At 35.8% G+C, this 19835-nt stretch overlaps 1 protein-coding gene across 1 annotated transcript in view; it reads right to left on the minus strand.

Annotated features, from left to right (window-relative positions):
- LCA5L (lebercilin LCA5 like) overlaps positions 1 to 19835 on the minus strand; it is a 71436-nt gene that overhangs the window by 35261 nt on the left and 16340 nt on the right. The window contains exon 3 of the mRNA XM_044670304.1: positions 19131 to 19471. Within this exon, the coding sequence (XP_044526239.1) occupies positions 19131 to 19461 (331 nt within the window). The 5' untranslated portion in view covers positions 19462 to 19471. The remainder of the gene's footprint in view (positions 1 to 19130; positions 19472 to 19835) is intronic.

Genomic DNA, 19835 nt, shown 5'->3' on the forward strand with positions numbered 1-19835 from the left:
AAGTTTAGTGTCAAGACAACTGGTGATGGCTTAGGAAGCAGTGGATGACCTTGACTTCTTTGATGTCTAACCAAGCTCCAAGTATTCCATAATGCCTGCTTCCTCCACCTTTGTGGCCTGTGGAACAAACTATTCTCATCTGCCCTTTCCACTGGGTTAAAGTCTTTGCATGAGTTAGACATTTCCCTAACTCACTCATTCCCAGGCCTTGTCAAATTAAATTCCCTCTTTGACTCCTGATGATGACAGAGTTCAGAGGGGACACAAATATCATAATTCAAATATAAGCAATGTTTATACTGCTTTTTAATAGTTCATTATAATTATTCATTCATGTTCACAATTTATTTCTCTTAATTCTTGTGTTTAAAATCCAAAGTTTCTACACATTGTTTCTCTGCAATGGTCTAAAATGGTATAGGTGATATCTCTTTAACATCAAGAAAACAGGTTCTCCACCAGTCAGCACTGCATCATTCATACATGGAACCATCAATTACAGCAATTGGAGAAATTATGAATGCTTTGGATAAGTTCACTTACCTTCGCAGTATAGTTTTCAGGGATGCATACATAGATGATGAATTTGATGCATGCATCACCAGAACTAGCTCAGTGTTTGGGAGGCACAGAAAGAGAGTGAGGGTGAGAATTGTTATTAGACGGCCTACCAAACTGAAGGTCTACAGAGTCATTGTACTGACCTCACTGTTGTATGCCTGTGAAACGTAGACCGTATATCAACTCCATGACAGGAAATTGAATTGCTTCCATTTGAATTGTGTTAGGAAGATCCTGAAGATCACCTGGCAAGATAAGGTACTGGAAAATGAGGTCCTTTCTTGAGCTGAACTGCCAAGCGTTCAAACTCTACTGCAAAGAACACAACTCTAATGGGCTGGCCACATTGTTCCAATGCCAAACATACATTTTCCTAAAAGACTATTTTATGAAGAACTCATACAAGACAAATGTTGACAGAGGTCAGGAGATAAAAGGTCTTGAGGTTTCTCTGAAATATTGGTTGTGAGATATGGGAGACACTGGCATAGTACCAGCTAGCATAGCAAATCTGCATCAAAGAAGGCACTGTCCTCTGTGAATAAAGCAGAATTTTAGTAGCTCAAAAGAAAAGTGAAATGTACAAATTTAGGGACATCTTCATCCCAATTTCATTTGGGCAATTTGGGCCTAACTTGTGGTAAGAACCTTCTAAGTTTGTGTTGGTTCAATCAGACACATTGTACATTGACCCTGACATAGTAATGTCACTTTGGTCCTCTTTGAGTAAGAAGGACAACAACCCATTCTACTAGTCTAAGCTCTCTGGACCTCTGCAGTGGTGGCTGATAAGTCTATGTGATTCTATGTCTTCTCAGTACTTAAATTCTTACTGCTCATTAAAAAAAAAAAAAAAAAAACTTTTGATTTTGACTTTTTTTTTTAAACTGTGTTTGGCCATGACATTCCTGGGAGTTTATTATTTAGGGGCTTCTTTCAGAAAGTGACTGTTGGATTCTTTCCATTTTTCATTCTGCCCTATAGTTGTAAAATATCTAGGCAGTTTTCTTTCATGATTTCTTGAAATAGGAGTCTAGGCTCTTGTTTTAGGAAATGATGTTCATATAGTCTATTATGAAATTTTTTCTCCTCATTCTGGTTTTATTATGACATACTGTATGTTTTCTTCTATTTTTAAGTCTTTTGAATTTGTTTTAATATTTCTTATTGTCTCATGGAGTCATTAGATTCAAAGTTCATTCTGTTTTTTGAGAAGTTTTTTGCTTGGGCAAGACTTTGTACCTCTTCTGCTAAAGCTATTAATTCTCTTTCCAATTCTTTCCTCCAAAGCTCTAATTTAATTTCCCATTTTTAACTCAAGTACTTTCATTTCACTTATAAAAATATTAAAAGTTAAAAACTCTTGCTTCATCTCTCCTGGGAATCTGGGTTGAGTTTGTGTCCAAGCTATATTTTCTCTTTTGCTTTGTTTGTAGGCATTTTAGAGTCATCCTCTTTGAGTTTGTGATTTAAGTGTCCTTGGTACCATACGTTTTTCATCTTGGGATTGGAATTTTTTTGTTTGCTTCAGTATCCTCGACTTCAGACTTGATGTCAGGTCTAGAGTCCATGAACTTTAGAAGGTCTGGAATGGTCTTGCTGCTACTTTTTTTGGATGTTGAATATTGTTTTTCTACAATTTCAGCAATAGTTTAGGGCAGTGATGGGCAAACTTTTTAAAGAGGGAGTAGCAAAGGAAAGGAAATGCTCATCTGTCAGTCTGTTTCTAAGGCATCTCTTTCTAAGTTTCATGTATTGTATCCTACTCATTGTATTCGTCAGATTAGGAATAATGGCACGTGTCAGGATAGAACATTTCAGGGGGCCACATCTGGCCTGCAGGCCACAGTTTGCCCACCACTGGTCTAGGGTTCTACAAGGTTTCAGAATTCCTAAGGTTTGATCAAGAGCAAAGCTTAACAGATGTTTCTCTAATTCATTTAAGCTCTGTCAGTTCTTCATCTGTGTTTGGAGCAGTGATGGGCAAACTACAGCCTGCGGGCCCCTGAAATGTTCTATCTGGCTGTGCGACATTATTTTTAATCTGGCAAATACAATGAATAGGATATTGTATTAACTAAGGACCTAGGTTATACTGACTAGAAGCCTAGCTTTTTCACACTTACACATCTCAAGCAATCTCTTTGTCCTATCTGAAAACTATCAGCTACTATTTTGCTGTTTCTTTGACACTTGGAGGGAGTGGATCTTTTTTGTTTTTAAAATGTGGAGAGAATACTACCTCTTTTTCTGATTTCAGAGAATTGCACATATTCACTCTTCCTCTCCCAACTTGGAAAGTCTCTAATTTTTCTCACCAATTAGAAATTAGATTATCTAATGTTGCATTCTGATTTATTTCCTGTCAATTGTTTCCTTTTGATACATAAAATTTGTCTTCCCCTTTATTCAGGATCCAGTGCCAAGCTGAGGTCTGTCCCTGATTTGTTATGCAATTGACATGTATTACTTAATAAATTGATATGCTCAGAAACTGAAACCTTTGATTCTTCAATTATTTCAGATTTTGTCTGTCATATCCCTTTCTTGGTGTATAGCCCAAGGCCTGTGGCTACTTCCTATCTCAAAAATACCACCCCTAGGTGCACTTCTCAGTTCCACCATGCATTTGTGACACAAGGATAGGTAGTTGTCAACAGAGTTACTAGGGGGCACCTGTTCTCACACCTACATGCCATACCTCTGTATAGGACCTCTTCTTGCCCTAGTACACAATCTTACCCTGCACAGTGCTACAGGCAGTGTGATCCTGGTTGGAAGTTGTCCTTGGTGTCCATCTGTATATGTGTGTGTGTGTGTGTGTGTGTCAGAGAAGGCTTGATGGAAGAGGTTGCACCTGAACTGAACTATGAAAGAGTAAGATTCTGAGATACAGAGATAAAGAGGAAACACATCTTCCACCTGGGGCTTGAATGGGGCTAGAAGGAGGGAATATAATTTATACGGAAAAAAGGATATTAGGTTTGGTATGTAGAATTTAAAGAAAAGTTTTAAAAGTTTAAAAGGCAAGTTGTAGTCAGATCATGAAGGGCCTTAAATGTCAATGAGAAGCTTGTATATTGTCCTATAGGCAATAAGGAGATACTGAAGGTTTTGGTAGCTGTGTGGAGACTATCAATGAAGAGACTATTATAGTAGTCTGTTATAGAGAGATGATGACATTAGAGATGATGACTATGTGAGTGAAAAAGAAAGAGGGATGTTTTGGGGGTAGGGTCAGAAAGATTTGGCAACCAGTCAGGATGTGCTTTATACAGTAAAATATTACAAATAAAGAATAATATGTTTTAATTTTCAGTTGGACTTTGTTCCTTTTATGGAACTGGATATACTATTTTTGTCATGTGTTTTTTGGAGTTGTCTTGGATCCTTGCCCTTACTGATAATGGTTAAGTCATTCACAGTTGATCATCATACATTATTGCTGTAACTGTGTATGATGTCCTCCTTGTTCTGCTCCCTTCATTTTACATCACTTCATTTAAGTCTTTTCAGGCTTTTTTTTTTTTTTTTGCGTGATCACCTTGTTTGTCATTTCTTATGGCAAATAGTATTTCACTACAAGCATATACCACAACTTATTCAGCCATTTCCCAATTGATGTATATCCCTTCAGTTTATAGTTATTTGCCATCACAAAAAGAACTGCTTTAAATATTTTACAAATAGGTTCTTTTCCCCTATCTTTAATCTCTTTGGAATACAGTCCTAGTATTGGTATTGTTGTAACAAATGGTATGCACAGTTTTGTAGCCCTTTGGGCATGGTTCCATATTGCTCTTCAGAATAATTATCAATTTGCGGCTCTACTGCTACTGTATTAGTCTTCTGATTTTTCCACATCCCCTCTAACATTTATAATTTTCCTTTTTTTATCTGATGGGAGTGAGGTGGTACACTGGTTGCTTTAATTTTTTCCTGACTAATAATAGTTTTAATTTCTTCATCTGAAAACTGCCAATTCATATTCTTTGACCATTTGCCAACTGAGAAATGCTTTGTATTCTTACAAATCTGACTCAGTTCCCCTTGAGAAATTAATGAAGCCTTTGCCACAGACAATTGGTATAAGATTTTTTCCCAGTTTGTTGTTTCAGTGCTTTGGTTTGTGCAGAAACTTTTTAATATAATGTAGCCAAAATGATCTATTTTATATCTCGTAATGTTCTTTGTCTTGTTTTGACCTAAATTCTTCCCTTATCTATAGGTCTGATATATTATTTTGAGCTCCCCTAATTTGTTTATATTATCAACCTTTATTTCTAAACCATGTATCCATTTTGACTTTACGTTGGTATATGGTGTAAGGTGTTGGTCTATGCTTAATTTCTGCAAGACTGTTTCCTAGTTTTCCCAGCAGTTTTTGCCCAACAAGGAGTTGTTCTTCCAAAAGCTTGGATCTTTGCATTTTCAAACACTAGGTTATTGTGGTCATTTACCATTGTGTATTGAGTGTCTAATATATTCCACTGGTCCTTTGATCTATTTCTTATCCAGTACCGGATTGTTCCAATGGTTGTGGCTTTATAATATAGTTTGAAATCTGATATAGCTAAGCCATCTTCCTTCACATTTTTTATTAATTCCCTTGATATTCTACATTCATGTGATTTTGAATATATTGAAATTCTTACTTTGAGAGCTTTTTCTTCAGATCACCCGACCAAGTATCCAGTCTTCTTATACCTAACTCCCTAACGTACTTTTAGTCCAGTGACACTGGCCCTATGGTTGGACCACCAAAACCACCTTCAGTACCTCTTTATTACTTGTAGGTCAAAATATAAGCTTCTTAGACTGGTAGCTCTTGGCTCTGCATATTCTCTGGCTGTCCTCCATACCTAGAATGCTCTCCCTCCTCTACTCCAACCACTGATTTCTCTGGTTTCCTTTAAGTCTCAACTAAAATCCCACTTTCTACAAAAACCTTCCTCAAACCTTCTTAATTCCATTTTCCTACCTCTTTTATTTTCTATTTATCCTATGCATAGCTTGCTTTGTATATATTTGTTCGCGTATTGTCTCTCCCATTAAATTGCAAGTTCTTTGAAGTATAGTGCTTAGCACATAGTAGGTGCTTAATGTTTGTTAAGCAATTGATCTACTAGGGAATGGATTTAGTCATACATATAATCATATGTAATATATATGTATATATGTATCTATTTAATTGTTTACATATGTCTTAGGTACTAAGCCCTTATTAGAGAAAGTTAATACAAAGATATTTTTCCCATTTGACTACTTTCCTTCTTATCCTAGAGGGTCTTAATGGTGTCTGTGCAGAAGCTTTTTAGTTTCAAATAATCAGTTATCTATTTTATCTTTTTTAATTGCCTCTATCCCTTAGTTAAGAATACATTTCCTAATCATTACTGTTTACAGGTATGTGGTCTGCTTCTCTTCTGATTTTTAAAATAGTATGAACTTTAATATTAAGGTCACAAATCCATTTAGGAGGTATAGGTGGTTCAGTGGATAGAATGCTAGGTATATAGTCAGGAAGACCTGAGTTCAAATTTGGTCTCTGATACTTCCTAGCTGTGTGACCCTGGGCAAGTCACTTATCTTCTGATTGCTTCTGATTGCAAAAGGATCCAATGAATCCACTAAAGAAGGAAATGACAAAACATTCCAGTATCCTTGCTAATAAAACCCCATTGATGAGTGTGGTTCATGGGGTCATGAAGAATTGTACACAACTGAACACCTGAACAACAATGGCAATCCAATTTAGAAATATTGTGGAAAATGGTGTAAGATATTACATCTAAGCCTAATTTCTGCCAAACTGCTTTCCAGTTTTTCTAGAAGATTTTACAAATAGGGAGATTTTTCTGAGGTAATTTATGTTTTCTACTTTATCAAATCCTCTTCAATCTTCCCTCCCCAAAGTTTCAATCTAATTTTACTCAGCCCTTCAAGTGTAACCTTTGGAATGCCTATTTTATAGATAACGAATTTCCCTTCATCTTGAATCTATTACTCTCAACCCATTCTTTCCATCTATTAGTTCCTAATGAAACTTGGCTTTACCCTGATGACACAGCCTCCCTTTCCCATACTGGCTGTACCTTCACTTATTCTCATCTGGCTAGGTCAGGAGGTTAAAATAATTCTTGTTTCCTGTGACTACTTTCAGGTTCTCTTCCTTCTTCAATTGTTCAGTAACCTATCTTCCCTTGAGGGCCATACTTTTCATATCTACCAACCAATCAAAATCCTGGTAGTTGATATTTATAGACCCCCAGGCCATTTTCCTTCCTTCCTCAATTAATTCAGTATTTGGCTCATAATTTCTCAACTCCTGCCCTACAAACTCCCACTAGGGGACTTCAACATGCATACTGATTCTCCCTCAAATACTTTAACCACTCCATTCTTAAACCTACCCACTTCCCATGAGCTATTTTCCCCCTACCTCACCTACACATAAAGATGATTATACCCTTTTATCTTTCCATCACCCACAAATGTACCACCCTCCATGTTCAAGAAATCTCATCTCACTATAATCTATTGACTTCTCATCTCTTCTTGTACTTTCTTTTATATAACCCTAATCTTCACCCTCACCATGACCTCCAATCCCTTGACTTCTTGGTTCTCTTTCCAGGTCATTTCTCCTACATTAGCCACTTTCTCCTTCTTTCCCCATCTTGACTTCTTGGTGAACTGCTGTCCTTTCTTGAATTCTTAGTCCTTTTTCATATCATCCAAATATATTCAGCCAACCTCAACCTCAGATCACTCTCACCATTTATTGCCTTCACACCTACACATGCTGCTGAATTAAAGTGGAGAAAATCAAGTGACTTCTGACAGGGTCCACTACACATTTATAATCTCTACTAGGCACTCATTGCTACTGATCAATCCTACTAAACTTCCTTCATCAACTCACTATCCCACTCTTCATGGTGGTTCTTCTAAACTGCTTTTTTCATCCCTCTTCAAACTTCTATGCTTTCCCTTCCCCCAACTCTCTCAGCAAAGAGCTTCCCCTCATATTTTAGAATAAAAAAATGGAATTCACCATGAACTCCATCTTCTTCTCTCACTTATAAAAATCCTTTACAGACCGGCTTCCAACCTTATCATTCCACTTAAAATACTCTTTCCAAAGTTACTAATGATCTCTTAGATACCAAATGTAATGGTCATTTCTCAATCCTCATTCTCCTTGACTTTTCTGCAGCATTTGACTCTGTTGATCACTCTCTTTCCTGATACACTCTCCTCTCCAAGTTTTCAGGACATCACTCTCTCCTGGTTCTGACCTCTCTCTGCTTTGCTGAATTCTTCCCTCCAGCTCATGGCTCCCATCTGTAGAAGTCTCTCAGGATTCTGTCCCTGGGCCCTTTTCTCCTTTAATACTACATCACTTCTTAATTTCTTCAGTTCCTCTGGATTTAATACCATCTCTTTGCTGATGATTCTCGAATCTACTTATCTTGCCCCAGTCTCTTTGCTGACCTTCAATCTTCCATCTCCAAATTCCTTTCATAAATCTCAAACTGGATATCCAGTAGACATCTTAAACTCAGAATATCCAAACAGAACTCATTATCTTTCCCTCTAAATCTTCCTTCCTCTCTTATATTCCCTTTTACTGTAGAGGGTAACACTATCATCCCAGGCCCTGAGGCTCCCAAGAGAGCAGTCATCCTGGACTTCTCATTATTTCTCATGTTCAAGCTGTTGTCAATGCCTGAGAATTTCATCTTTGCATTCTCTCTCAAATACTCCCCCTTCTCTCTTCTGATACTGTCACCACTCTAGTGCAGGACTTCACCACCCCACACTGATTTTTATAATAGTCTGCTGGTGATCTATCTGCCTCAAGTCTCTCCTCATTTCAATTCATTCCCTATTCAGCCAAGAAAGTTTTCCTAAAGCAGAGTTTTGATCATGTTGCTCCTCTACTCAATAAACTCCAAAGGTTTCCTATAGCCAACAAAACTACAAATATCCCCTTCTACCTTTCCAGTCTTCTTACACATTATTGCCTTGCTACATAATCTTCAACGAAATGATATTGGACCATTTTTCCTTTGACTCTCCCTAGTCTCATAATTTCCCAATTCCTAGTTCCCTGGGATTTTCCATATATGTCATATCAGCAGCAAATAGGGTAGTTTTGCTTACCTTCACGTCTTTATTTTCTTTTTCTTGTCTTATTGCTAGAATTTCCAGAACTATATAAAATAATTGTGAGGAGAATAGACATCCTTGCTTTAGTCCTGTATTTACTGAGAGAGATTTAAGCATATGCTTGCTTTTTATAATATTAAAATATTAAACAAGGTCCAAGTTTATATTTTCATATATATAACATATACACACACATACATATTTTTTTAAAGAGTGTATTATACTTTGCAAAAGGCTTTTTCTGTAGCTACTGAGATAATTATGTGGTTTTGGATGCTTAGATTTTTCAAAATTTTGAAATATTTTTCCATGTTTCCATGATTCATTTTCTTTCCCTTCTCGATGCCCTCCTCCCTCCTCCCAGAGTATGTATAGATTTTTAATGTGATTACATTGATTGTTTTCTGATTGTTGAATCATTTTTGAATGCCTGCTATAAATCTAACTTAGTCATAATGAAGGAATACTTGGATAAATTGTTGGAGTTTGTTTCACAGGACTTGAAAATCTTTGCATTAATGATACTGACCTGTAGTTTTCCTTTTCTATTTTATTCTTACCCTGTTTATGTAAGTATGACTTTATTTGCCTCAGAAAAGATTCTGGTAATGCACTTTCTATCTCAATTTTTAAGAATTATTTGTGAGGTATGGGTACTAATTGTTCTTTAGAAGTCTGATAGAATTCTCTGAATCCATGAGGACTAAGAGTTTCTTTGACAGTTCCTTTACAGATAATTTGGTTTCCTTTTCTGAGATTGTTACTAAGATCTTTACTTGATCTTCTGATAATTTGGTAATTTTACATTTTTGAACATTTCCCTCCTTTTGTGTTGCAGATTTTTTTTAGCCTATAACTATTGATACATATTCTGATTATTCTTTTTATTTCCTCTGGTTTTGTTTTGGGTTTTACACTTTTCTCATTTGCTATTTTGTTTTGATTTTTTCCCTTCTTAAAAAAAATCAGATTAGCTAAGCCATTCTTATTAGTGTTTTCAAAAAAATAGTTTTTGGGCAGCTGGGTAGCTCAGTGGAGTGAGAGTCAGGTCCTAGGTTCAAACCTGGCCTCAGCCACTTCCCAGCTGTGTGACCCTGGGCGGGTCACTTGACCCCCATTGCCCACCCTTGCCAATCTTCCACCTATGAGACAATACACCGAAGTACAAGGGTTAAAAAAAAAATAGTTTTTACTTTATTATTTCTAAGACATTTTCTTGTTTCCAATACATCTATTTTTGCTCTAATTTTTAATATCTTCTCTTTTGTGCTTATTTTAGGTTTGCATATTTGTTGGTTTTCTAAGTTTTAAAAATGCATATTTGCTTTATTAGTCTTTTTTCTATTTTGTTAATGTATGTTTGAAAGAAAATCATTTTCCCCAAAAGGAATGCTTTTAGTTGCATCTCAGAAATTTTGGTATGTTGTTTCACCATTAATATTTTCTTTTATATTCTATTATATATTCTTTTACCAAATCACTATTTAGTATTTCATTGTTGTTTCCATTTGAGTCTTTTTGTCCTGAACCAATTGTTTTTATATTAGTCTTTAAAGAATGAATTTTATTTTTATATTTACTTGCAATATATTTGTGACCTAATACATGGTGGTTTTTGTAAAAGTTTCATGCAGTGCTTAGAAAAATGTATATTCTTTCGTGTCCATTTATAAGATGTCATATGTCTTCTAGTTCTACTTTCTCCAGAAATTTGTTCAGTTCCCTATTTTCCCTTTGTCTTTGTTAGACTAATTCAAAACAGAGGCACTGAAATCTCTTGTCACTATTATGTTTCTTGTAGCTATTAATATTTCCTTTATGAATTTAGATGCTTAGCATCTAAATGAAACTATTAAGTTTATTACTGATATAGGCATGTCATTCATCTATATGGTTTCTTTCAAATAAACATATTCTTGTTTATTCATTTTTAGTTTTTGATAGTATAATTTGATAGTATAATTGTAAAACTTTTTTGGATTTTCTTGATGGACAGTGAATTTTTTCCCAACTTCTCAGTTTTATGTGTATCTTTTTTATTAAATGTCCAGATTGTAGGGTTTTATTTTTTTATCTCTGACTTTTTCGTTTTATTGGATTACTTAGTGCATTTACATTCAAATTTGTGAAAGGAAGGGATCAATAATACCTATTACTTAATAGACTCTATGCTAAGAGCTTTTTACAAATTTTATCTCATGTAATCTTCTTGACAACCATGATGGTGCTTTTATTGTCCCTATTTTACAGTTGAGGAACCAGAAGGAGAGATTGTAACTTGCTCAGGGTCATATAGCTTATGAGTGTCTGAGGACAAATCTGAACTCAGTTATTTAACTTCATTTCCAGAAAAATGCCAATTTTTGCAGGTGACAGAGGACACTCATGGCATGACTTCCCCCTCACTTTGCTGCTTCTGTTATTCTTAACTGCTGCATTTGTTCACCCCTCTTGCATTTCTGCTGTCTAAGTATTTAAGGGGCAAATAATCTCCTTTGACTGTAGGCGCATGTAAGCACTTCAGATTAAACATACACAAAAAAGAACTCATTTTCCACCCTAAAACCATTATTATTGCAAATTTCCATATTTCTGAAAGTTTACCACAATCTTTCTAGTCTTCTAGGTTCAAAACCTCAGAGTCATCCTTAACTCTTTACTCTCCCTCATTTCCTATACTCAATCGGTTGTTAAGTCTTATTAATTATACCTCCACATCTGTCCCCTTTCCTTTACTCACACAGTCATTATCCTGGTTCAGCTCATCACCTTTCTCCCTAAGTACTGCAATAATCTCCTAGTTTGTTAACTTACCAAGTTACATTCCCCCCAAAATCAGTTCTGTCCATGTCACTCTTCTGCTCAATAAATTCCATCGACTCTGCATTGCTTCTAATACAATATATCCTCTGTCTCATAAAGCCCTTCACAATGTAGCACCAATCTACCAGACTTTTAAACATATTATATGATCCTTTGTATACTTAATCAAGCTGGCCTGCTTGCAGTTTCCTTTATGTGGCATCTCCTATCTCCATGTCTTTGCATATATTTTTTTTCAATGCTTGGATAGTATTCACTCTTAAACTTTGTTTCTTAGAAAGTCTGGTTTCCTTCAAAACTTAGCTCAAGGACAGCCTTCTGTCTGAAGCATTTTCTCATTGTTCCAACTATTGGTGTTTCCTTCCTTGAAATTGTCTTGTGTATATTTTATGTTTATTTATTCTGTTTTTATACATTCTGTTTTTCATAAAAGAATTTAAGCTCTCTGAGGATATTTTAAAATTTGTTTTTCTCCACTGTAGTGGGCTATGTGGTGGGCTACCTTCCCACATTACTTGGCTTTGAGCAGCTCTGAGGAGCAGAAGAATTTGAAAGTTAGGGAAACCCTAGGTTCTGGCAGAGCAAGAAACTGAAGCCATGTGGAAAATATGGAAATACTGCAAGACAGTCATTTATCAAACAGATAACAAAAGCCCAAAGGCTTCTTTGATTCATGAGTAACAGAAAGCTTTGTACTGGTGATATGGCACCTCACATCCCCATGGAATAGTATAAGAGGTTGAGGCCTACTGAGAGCAAGCAGATTACTCAATTTAGCAGGGACTACAAAGATCATCAATCTGGGTATATCTCTATGGGAAAAGAAGGAAGATACCTGGGCAAAACTTTCACTCACTGCACTAACAGCATGTATCTTTGATACTTGTTTTATAGTTGTATTCTTAGAAACTAAGTAAGCCCTTATGATGGATCATTTAATCCACTCTATTATTCTGGCTTAGGGTGGCTACATGCTCAGCAGCTGACAAAGTGCTTAATAAATGCTTTTGAACTGATAAACAGGTTTTAGGTTGACAAAAAGAACAGAAGAAAATGAACACAGTATGTACTCCTACCACACCAAGCTCTGAATTTATACAGAGCCTTCCAGGTTCAATCTTACAGGGGCAGCCTTCCAAGTTAGACAACTTAAACTCATTTTATCTGTATCCAGGGTTTTCTTTCTGAACCAAAGAACATAGTTTATATCTCTTCTCCAAAGATATGGGAACATCTGTCTCCAATTTTCATATGAGTGATCTATGACATCTTTATAATACGCATATCTACAACAAAACAGACTTAATTTTACCCCTATTGAATACAGAAAAAACAAAGATTTATAATAGTTCACAAACAGTGACTGTGGGAAGTAGAGTCATGATGGTGGAGTAGCAGAAAGAAGTACAATGAACTCCTCCCAACAAAGCTCTCCAAATAGATATAGAAAATATGCCATATAGAGAAATCTAAGAAAAGTTTATAGTGAGTCACTCTTCCAGCCCAAGTCATGCTGTCTGGCCAGGAGATTTATATGCAGAACATTCCAGGAGAGGAATTGTATATGTATAAATGGAGATTTTGAACCTTGGACTTCATCTCCCATAAGTCCTTAGTTTTCCCAAAATTCCCTTTAATCTCTCCTGCATCTCCACATTTGCATGGTCATGTTATTGTTTTAAATTTGGCTGTAACTCCTTCCTCTTTCTCTTTTGTTCCTGGGAGCGGGCTGGTTAGTAACCTTTTAGTTAGGTCTCTGTTAGTTTGTTATTAATAAAGTATTCATAAATATAATATTTAGTATTCTGAAAATTAATTTTAATCTCCACATATACCAGGGCAAGAGGAGGTCCCAGACTCATGAAATGGTACTTTATGCAGGAATAGCTACCAGTTGGTGACTTTGTGATCCACCACCCAGGCCAGGTTACAAATACAGGACAGACTGAGGAAAAGACCTGAACCCAGGAGTAGCAATTTGGGGAAAAGAATGGTTTGAGGAGGAAGGAAATTTCCAAACCAGAAGAAGCAGTGTGGCTCAGACCCTAAGAAATGAGTTTCAGTTGCAGCTCCTATCCTAGTCAGAAACTAACATTGGAAAAAAACAGGGCAGGATTTCCATACCAAAGGGAAGTCTGTAATTATGTCACTGAACCAAAAGAATTTCCAAGATGGCTAAGAGTGTCTGGGTCTGAGTAGCAGTCTACTGCTGCTCAAACCCAAATCTAGGTCAGAAATCTGCAGGGAACAGGGGTAGAGTGATCAGATTTTTGTCCTGGATTGGCCTACTTTGGGAACACTGAAAGCTAACTTGATTTCCTAACTTGAGCTATCCCAGAAATCCTGGAATAACACAATATTCAAAACCTCAAGAAAGCAGTAATAGGACTAGACTAGTCCAGCCCCTCTTCTAGAAGTTCTTCTTCTAACATACAGTCTGAAGTCAGGAAGTAAACTTGGAAAATAAGCAAACAAAAAAAGAATCCTATAATAAAAAGTTATTATGTTTGTAGGCAAGCCCATAATAACAAAAACATCCCACAAGCATAGAATGACTCCAAAACCTCAGATTAAAACACAGCTTGAGCACAAATTTGACTCAAATTCTTGTAAAAGATAAAACAAGAGTTTAAAATGGTTTTATAAATGAGATGAAAGCACTAAAGAAATAAATTGTAAAAGAAATGAGACTTATGGAAGAAAGAATTAGAAAGGGAATTAACAGCTTGGCACAAGAGATACGAAACTTTAAAGAACAAACTTTTAGAATGAACCAAATAGAAGGCAAAATAACAAGAGATACTAAAACAGTCAAAAGATTTAAAAGTAGGATAAAATTTAAGGTATCTCACTGAAAAAGTAACTGACTTGGGAAACAGATTGAGGAGATTTTTAAATTTAGGAACCACTGGACTTTCTGAACACTGGGACCCTAAAAAAAGAGCCTAGCTAATATCAATACCTCTTAAATATCAATATCAATAACTCTTAAAAAGAAAATTGCCTCTCATAACAAAGTGGGCAAAGTAGAAATAGAATTCACTGGTCACTTCCTCAAAGAAAACCCCAAAAGAAAACTTCTAGGAATATTAAAGCTAAAATGTAGAGTTTACAGGTCAAAGAAAAAATATTGCAAGAAATCAGAGGGCTGACACTTGAATCTCCGACACATATAAGCTGGTCAAAGGAAGTAAGAATACACAAAGCTGAGCACAGAACTACAACAAGGTAGGGAGAAGGGAGAAGAGAGCATAAGAGAAAGAGTAAAATAAGTTTAGTTGTGAGCAAAACAAATTTTGATAAGGGTGACAGAAAGACCTTATTTTATGTTAACTGAATATATAAATTAAAATATATGCAATTGGCAACAAAAAATAAAGGTAGAAAAATATATAAAATAAATAATTTTAATTACACACTAAATTCACTCCATTTTCCCAAGTTATGTAAATTCTCACAGCAGTTTGCCCAATCATTCTCACTCTTACTCTGAGAAGCATTAGTGTGAGCCATTATTTTGTTTTGTGCCAGACACTACCTCCTGCAACAGTCTTTGTCTGGAGTGCTTCTCCTTGTTATATAAATGTTATTTAGTTATTAATAATGGCCCTAAAGTACAAGAGTAGTGATGCTGGTGGCTCTGATAAATATCTAAGAAAAGTCATAAAGTACCAAGTTATGTTCATATAAGAAATACTTATTAAATAGTGGAGTTTGCTATTATGCATGATTTTCAGCTGACGTGAATGGTCTTGGAATGTACTGTCACATAATATGAGGTTCTACTGTATAAAAATACTTAGTGCCCTTTTAGAAGTAGAAAAGAATTGGATCTCAAAGGGTGCCCATCAGTTGGGTAATACCTGAAGGTGTTATGGTATAGGGATGTATTGAAATACAGTTATGCTATAATAAATGATGATGGCAATGGTTTCAGAGGAACTTGGGAAGATCTGTGTTAACTGATGAGAACAATTTGTTTAATGACAGTAATATTATAGAGACAAATAGCTTTGAAAGTTGTATGAACTCTGATGAGCAAAATGACCAACCATGATTCCAGAGGACTAAAGATAAAACAAGATATCTACCTCCTGAAAGACTTTGAGTGCAAAATGAGACACCCATATATATGTGTATATGTAAATAAAATGCATATGTATGTATTTTCTGTTTTAGCTATTTTCCATTGTGACCCATTCTTTGGGTCACATTCATTGAGTCACACATTCTTTGTGATCCATTTGGAGTTTTCTAGGCATAGGTATAGAAGTAACTTGCCATTTCCTTCTTCAGATAATTTTACAGATGAAGAAACGGAAGCAAACATGATTAAGTGATTTGCCCAGGGTCACACAGTTAATAAGTGTCTGAGGTCAGATTTGAACTTGAGAAGATAAGTCTTCCTGACTCCAAGCCTAGTATTTTATCCATGATGACATCTAGTTGCTCTATGTATATGCCTTTACATATAATATGTATTATGTGTATGTATATACATATCTATAAGCATAAATATGAATATGTATATATGAGCATGAGTGCCAATGCTACCATGTTCTTTTACTTTCCTCAAAATGGAAACAAATGAGCTTGCTAGAAGCATTTTTCTCTCAGTATTCCAGTGAATCACTGTACCCCAAGAACCCATACAGGCCTCCACCTGGTTCTAAGCCTAAGATTCTAGCCAAAAGAAAACACAATTGGGGTAGCTAAAGAGGTAACCCCTTTCTCATCATGGTAGCTCTTAGTGCTTTGCTATTTCTCCAGCTTCAGAGCCTACAGGTGATCATCTTCTCTTTAATTAATATTTCCCAGGAACCAAAAGGTTGGATCTCAGAACTCTTGAAATGCCTAGTAACAGCTAAATGGTACAGCAGATAGAGTGCCTAGCTTGGAGTTAAGACAGCAAGTTCAAATCCAGCCTTGGATATGCTGTGTGGCTTTGGGCAAGTCACCTAACCATCTGCTTCAGTCTCCTCAATTATAAAATAGAGATCATCAGAGCATCTACCTCCCAGGATTGTTGTGGGGATCAAATGAAAGAATACTTGTAAAGTGCTTAGCAAGGTGCCTGGCACAGAAAAGATATTCATAAACGTTTATTTCCTTCCTTCTTGAACTTGGCTGTTTGGTTCCCCTTTCTTAAGACTGTACATGACAGTTCAAACATGCTGCAGTTGCCTCTTCTCTATGTCTGGAGCTTGTGGCTACTGCCTTCTCTTGGGCTCAGGGGCTATAGTGCTGTTTCTATATAACACCTTTCACTGGGACTGAATAATCACTGGAATTAGTTAACCCCTAAAGACACTGTACAGGGTCTCAGGGATAAAATTTCAGTGAGAAGAGGTAATAAAATCTACTTCCCATCTAATGAAAAAGAGATATTGGACTTCTAAAAGAATAATCTATATATTATCAGACACTTTAAATAACTGTGACCTAAAGACAAAACATGCCAATAAAGCCTGTTTTTAAAATGCAAGATATATACCCCACAACAAATGGGTGGTTCTAATCCACACCAGTCAGAGCCAATTAATTAATTCCCAACTATTGAGGTTTAAGGACCTATCTTCATTTTTTCAACCAGATGCCAATGGGCACCTACTTCCACACCCTTAGGAGGAATATGTAATCCACATCCAAAACAAAGGCTCAACCACTACTTACACTCAACAAGTGGATTAGGTTCCTCACTCAAGTCCTTACAAATAAATAGTTTCCCAAAATAAAAACAAAGGAAAAAGTAGAAAGCTATTAGAAGACTAGTGGAACAAATGTGTCTACCAGTAACATCTATAGGAAAAAGTTCCAAATCCCAAATAACCTATTCAAAAACTTTTCTTTCTTTTCCTCTTTTACCTCCCTCAATCTTTCTTTCCCTCTCTCACCTTCCATTTTTCTTTCCCTGCCTTCCTTTCCTTTTTTCTTCTTCCTTTCTCCTTTCTTTCCTTGCCTTCTCTTCTTTTCTCTCTCCAATTTTTCTCTTCTATGTCTATTGAACACTTACTATATAAAAGGCACCTCCTCTTTACAAATTGAGATTGTCATAATGTTGTCTGTTTTTTAGACTCAATCTTGTTGATTTGGTTTCATTGCCCCAAAAGTCCAATTTGATTTAAAAAAAAAAAAACATGTATTAAACACATGTACCACATGCAAGGCATTGTGCTTGGCTCTGGAGATACAGACAGGAATAAAAAACAGTCCTTGTCCTCCAGGAGCTTACGTTTTTTTCCTAGGAAAAAGAATAACACATTTGATATATAATATAGTTAAACCATACTATTATGGAACCTAAGCACTATTTATGACATTGATTTTTTTTTTTTTGTGAAAGATCATTGTAAGTTCCAGGAGCCCACAAAACTCTCATGTATTTTTACTAGTAAGTGTAGCGATTCTCTTCTCATCTCCCATAGTGGGGAGTGTGGACTCAGGCTATAGTGGTAACAGGGAGGGAAGTAAATTATGGAAAAGGATTGTGAAAGGTGATTGAAGTTTCCAGGACTAGTAGGAAGGAAGAGGAATCCTATTATGTTTCCAGCACAATGGGAAGGATAAAGAGATCAAACAGTGGTAGAGGACAGGGTAGTTCTGGTGGTCCTGGAGAGGTGGTTAACTCCCAATAGTATAAGACATTTGTAGAGACATCAAGCAGTCATAAATTATTATTATATATTTTTTGTTCTCCTCTACTATTGTTATTGTTAATAACAATGTTAGAAAAATAGCTTTCTGTGGTAAAAAGATAATTTCCCACTTGAATAATAAAAGATTGGATATATTTCTCACCCTTTTTCATCCATATATCATCTATAAAAGTATCTCATTTTTTGGTTAGTTGAGATTCAAAAATTAAACATTTAGGGGGCAGCTGGGTAGCTCAGTGGATTGAGAGCCAGGCCTAGAGACTGGAGGTCCTAGGTTTAAATCTGACCTCAGACACTTCCCAGTTGTGTGACCCTGGGCAAGTCACTTGACCCCCATTGCCTACCCTTACCACTCTTCTACACAGTATTGACTCCAAGATGGAAGGTAAGGGTTTTAAAAAAAATTAAACATTTAGCAATATGTATATTTCACCAGACTTTAAGATGATCTTAATGGGTTGAGAAAGGTTTTTAAGCTTTGGTGAAAGTTCGATATTTGGTTGTTCAGCCAAAAGAGTTGGAAAGGTGCCAGAGAATTCTGAGTTTTATAAAAATAGGCAACAGAGCCATCTGTTAACTAAAAGTGGACTGACATGACTAATCGATTCAGTAGGATAAAGCAATGGGACTGCTGACCTATATTACTGTTAGAATGTGGAAAAATATATTAGAGTATAAAGCACCAAAATAAGAAATCATTACATGACAACTTTCTGCTCTCAACTGTATCACATAGCCAACCACAATTTCCTTCTAAAAAAAGGCAGAAAAGCACATTGCCTGGTACATAACAGTGCTATATATACATTTGCTATTATATTATAAAAACCAAACATGAAAGCATTAAATATACCACAATAGTCAGAAATGTAGTCTATTTTTATTAAATACAGTCTATTAGTCTAACCTTCTTACCTTTAAGTTGGGAGACTTTAGAGACATTTTTCTTTTTCTTCTCTTCCTTCTTTACTATTTTTGCCTCAAACAATTCTAAACAACTGCCATTACCAGCTGTTCCAGAATTTTCAGAGATAAAATCTTCTGAATAATCACATTGAGAACTAAAGTTTCTGCTTGAACCTTGAGTTTTGCTATAATCAATGCTTCCAGTGCTATTGTTACTGACCCTGGAAAAATCACCAGTGCCTAGGTTTCCATTACATCCTGCAGGCTTACCACCATCTTCCAATACTGCATGAAGGTAAGGGTCATCTATTTTTGTTTTTGTTGCATTGGCCAAAGACATAGTAAGTAACCTAGTAGAAGTAAAGATATTTGGTCATTTTCAGACATAAAGTAAATCTATGCATTACTGTATCTTTACCTTTTAAAAACAATTACTTCCCCCATAATACTGAAACAATTTGGAGGAAAAGAGATACCATGCAATACACATTTTATTCTACCTTCTTAGAAAAAAAGGTTAAAATTTGTTTTATCACCATTCATAAAATGTAAGGTGTTTGTAGAATCCTTCATGTGAACATTGTTCTATTTTTAAGGCTAATTATATAAATAGAATAGGTCTTTTGTCTGGGTTAGAGAAATTAAAAAAATGAAAATTTACTGAGCTTAATGACTTGGAAACAATGCAATGTTCAGACATATTTCTGGGGTTTA

The sequence above is a fragment of the Gracilinanus agilis genome, chromosome 3, assembly GCF_016433145.1.
Source record: "Gracilinanus agilis isolate LMUSP501 chromosome 3, AgileGrace, whole genome shotgun sequence".
In the NCBI taxonomy this organism is placed as follows: Eukaryota; Metazoa; Chordata; class Mammalia; order Didelphimorphia; family Didelphidae; genus Gracilinanus; species Gracilinanus agilis.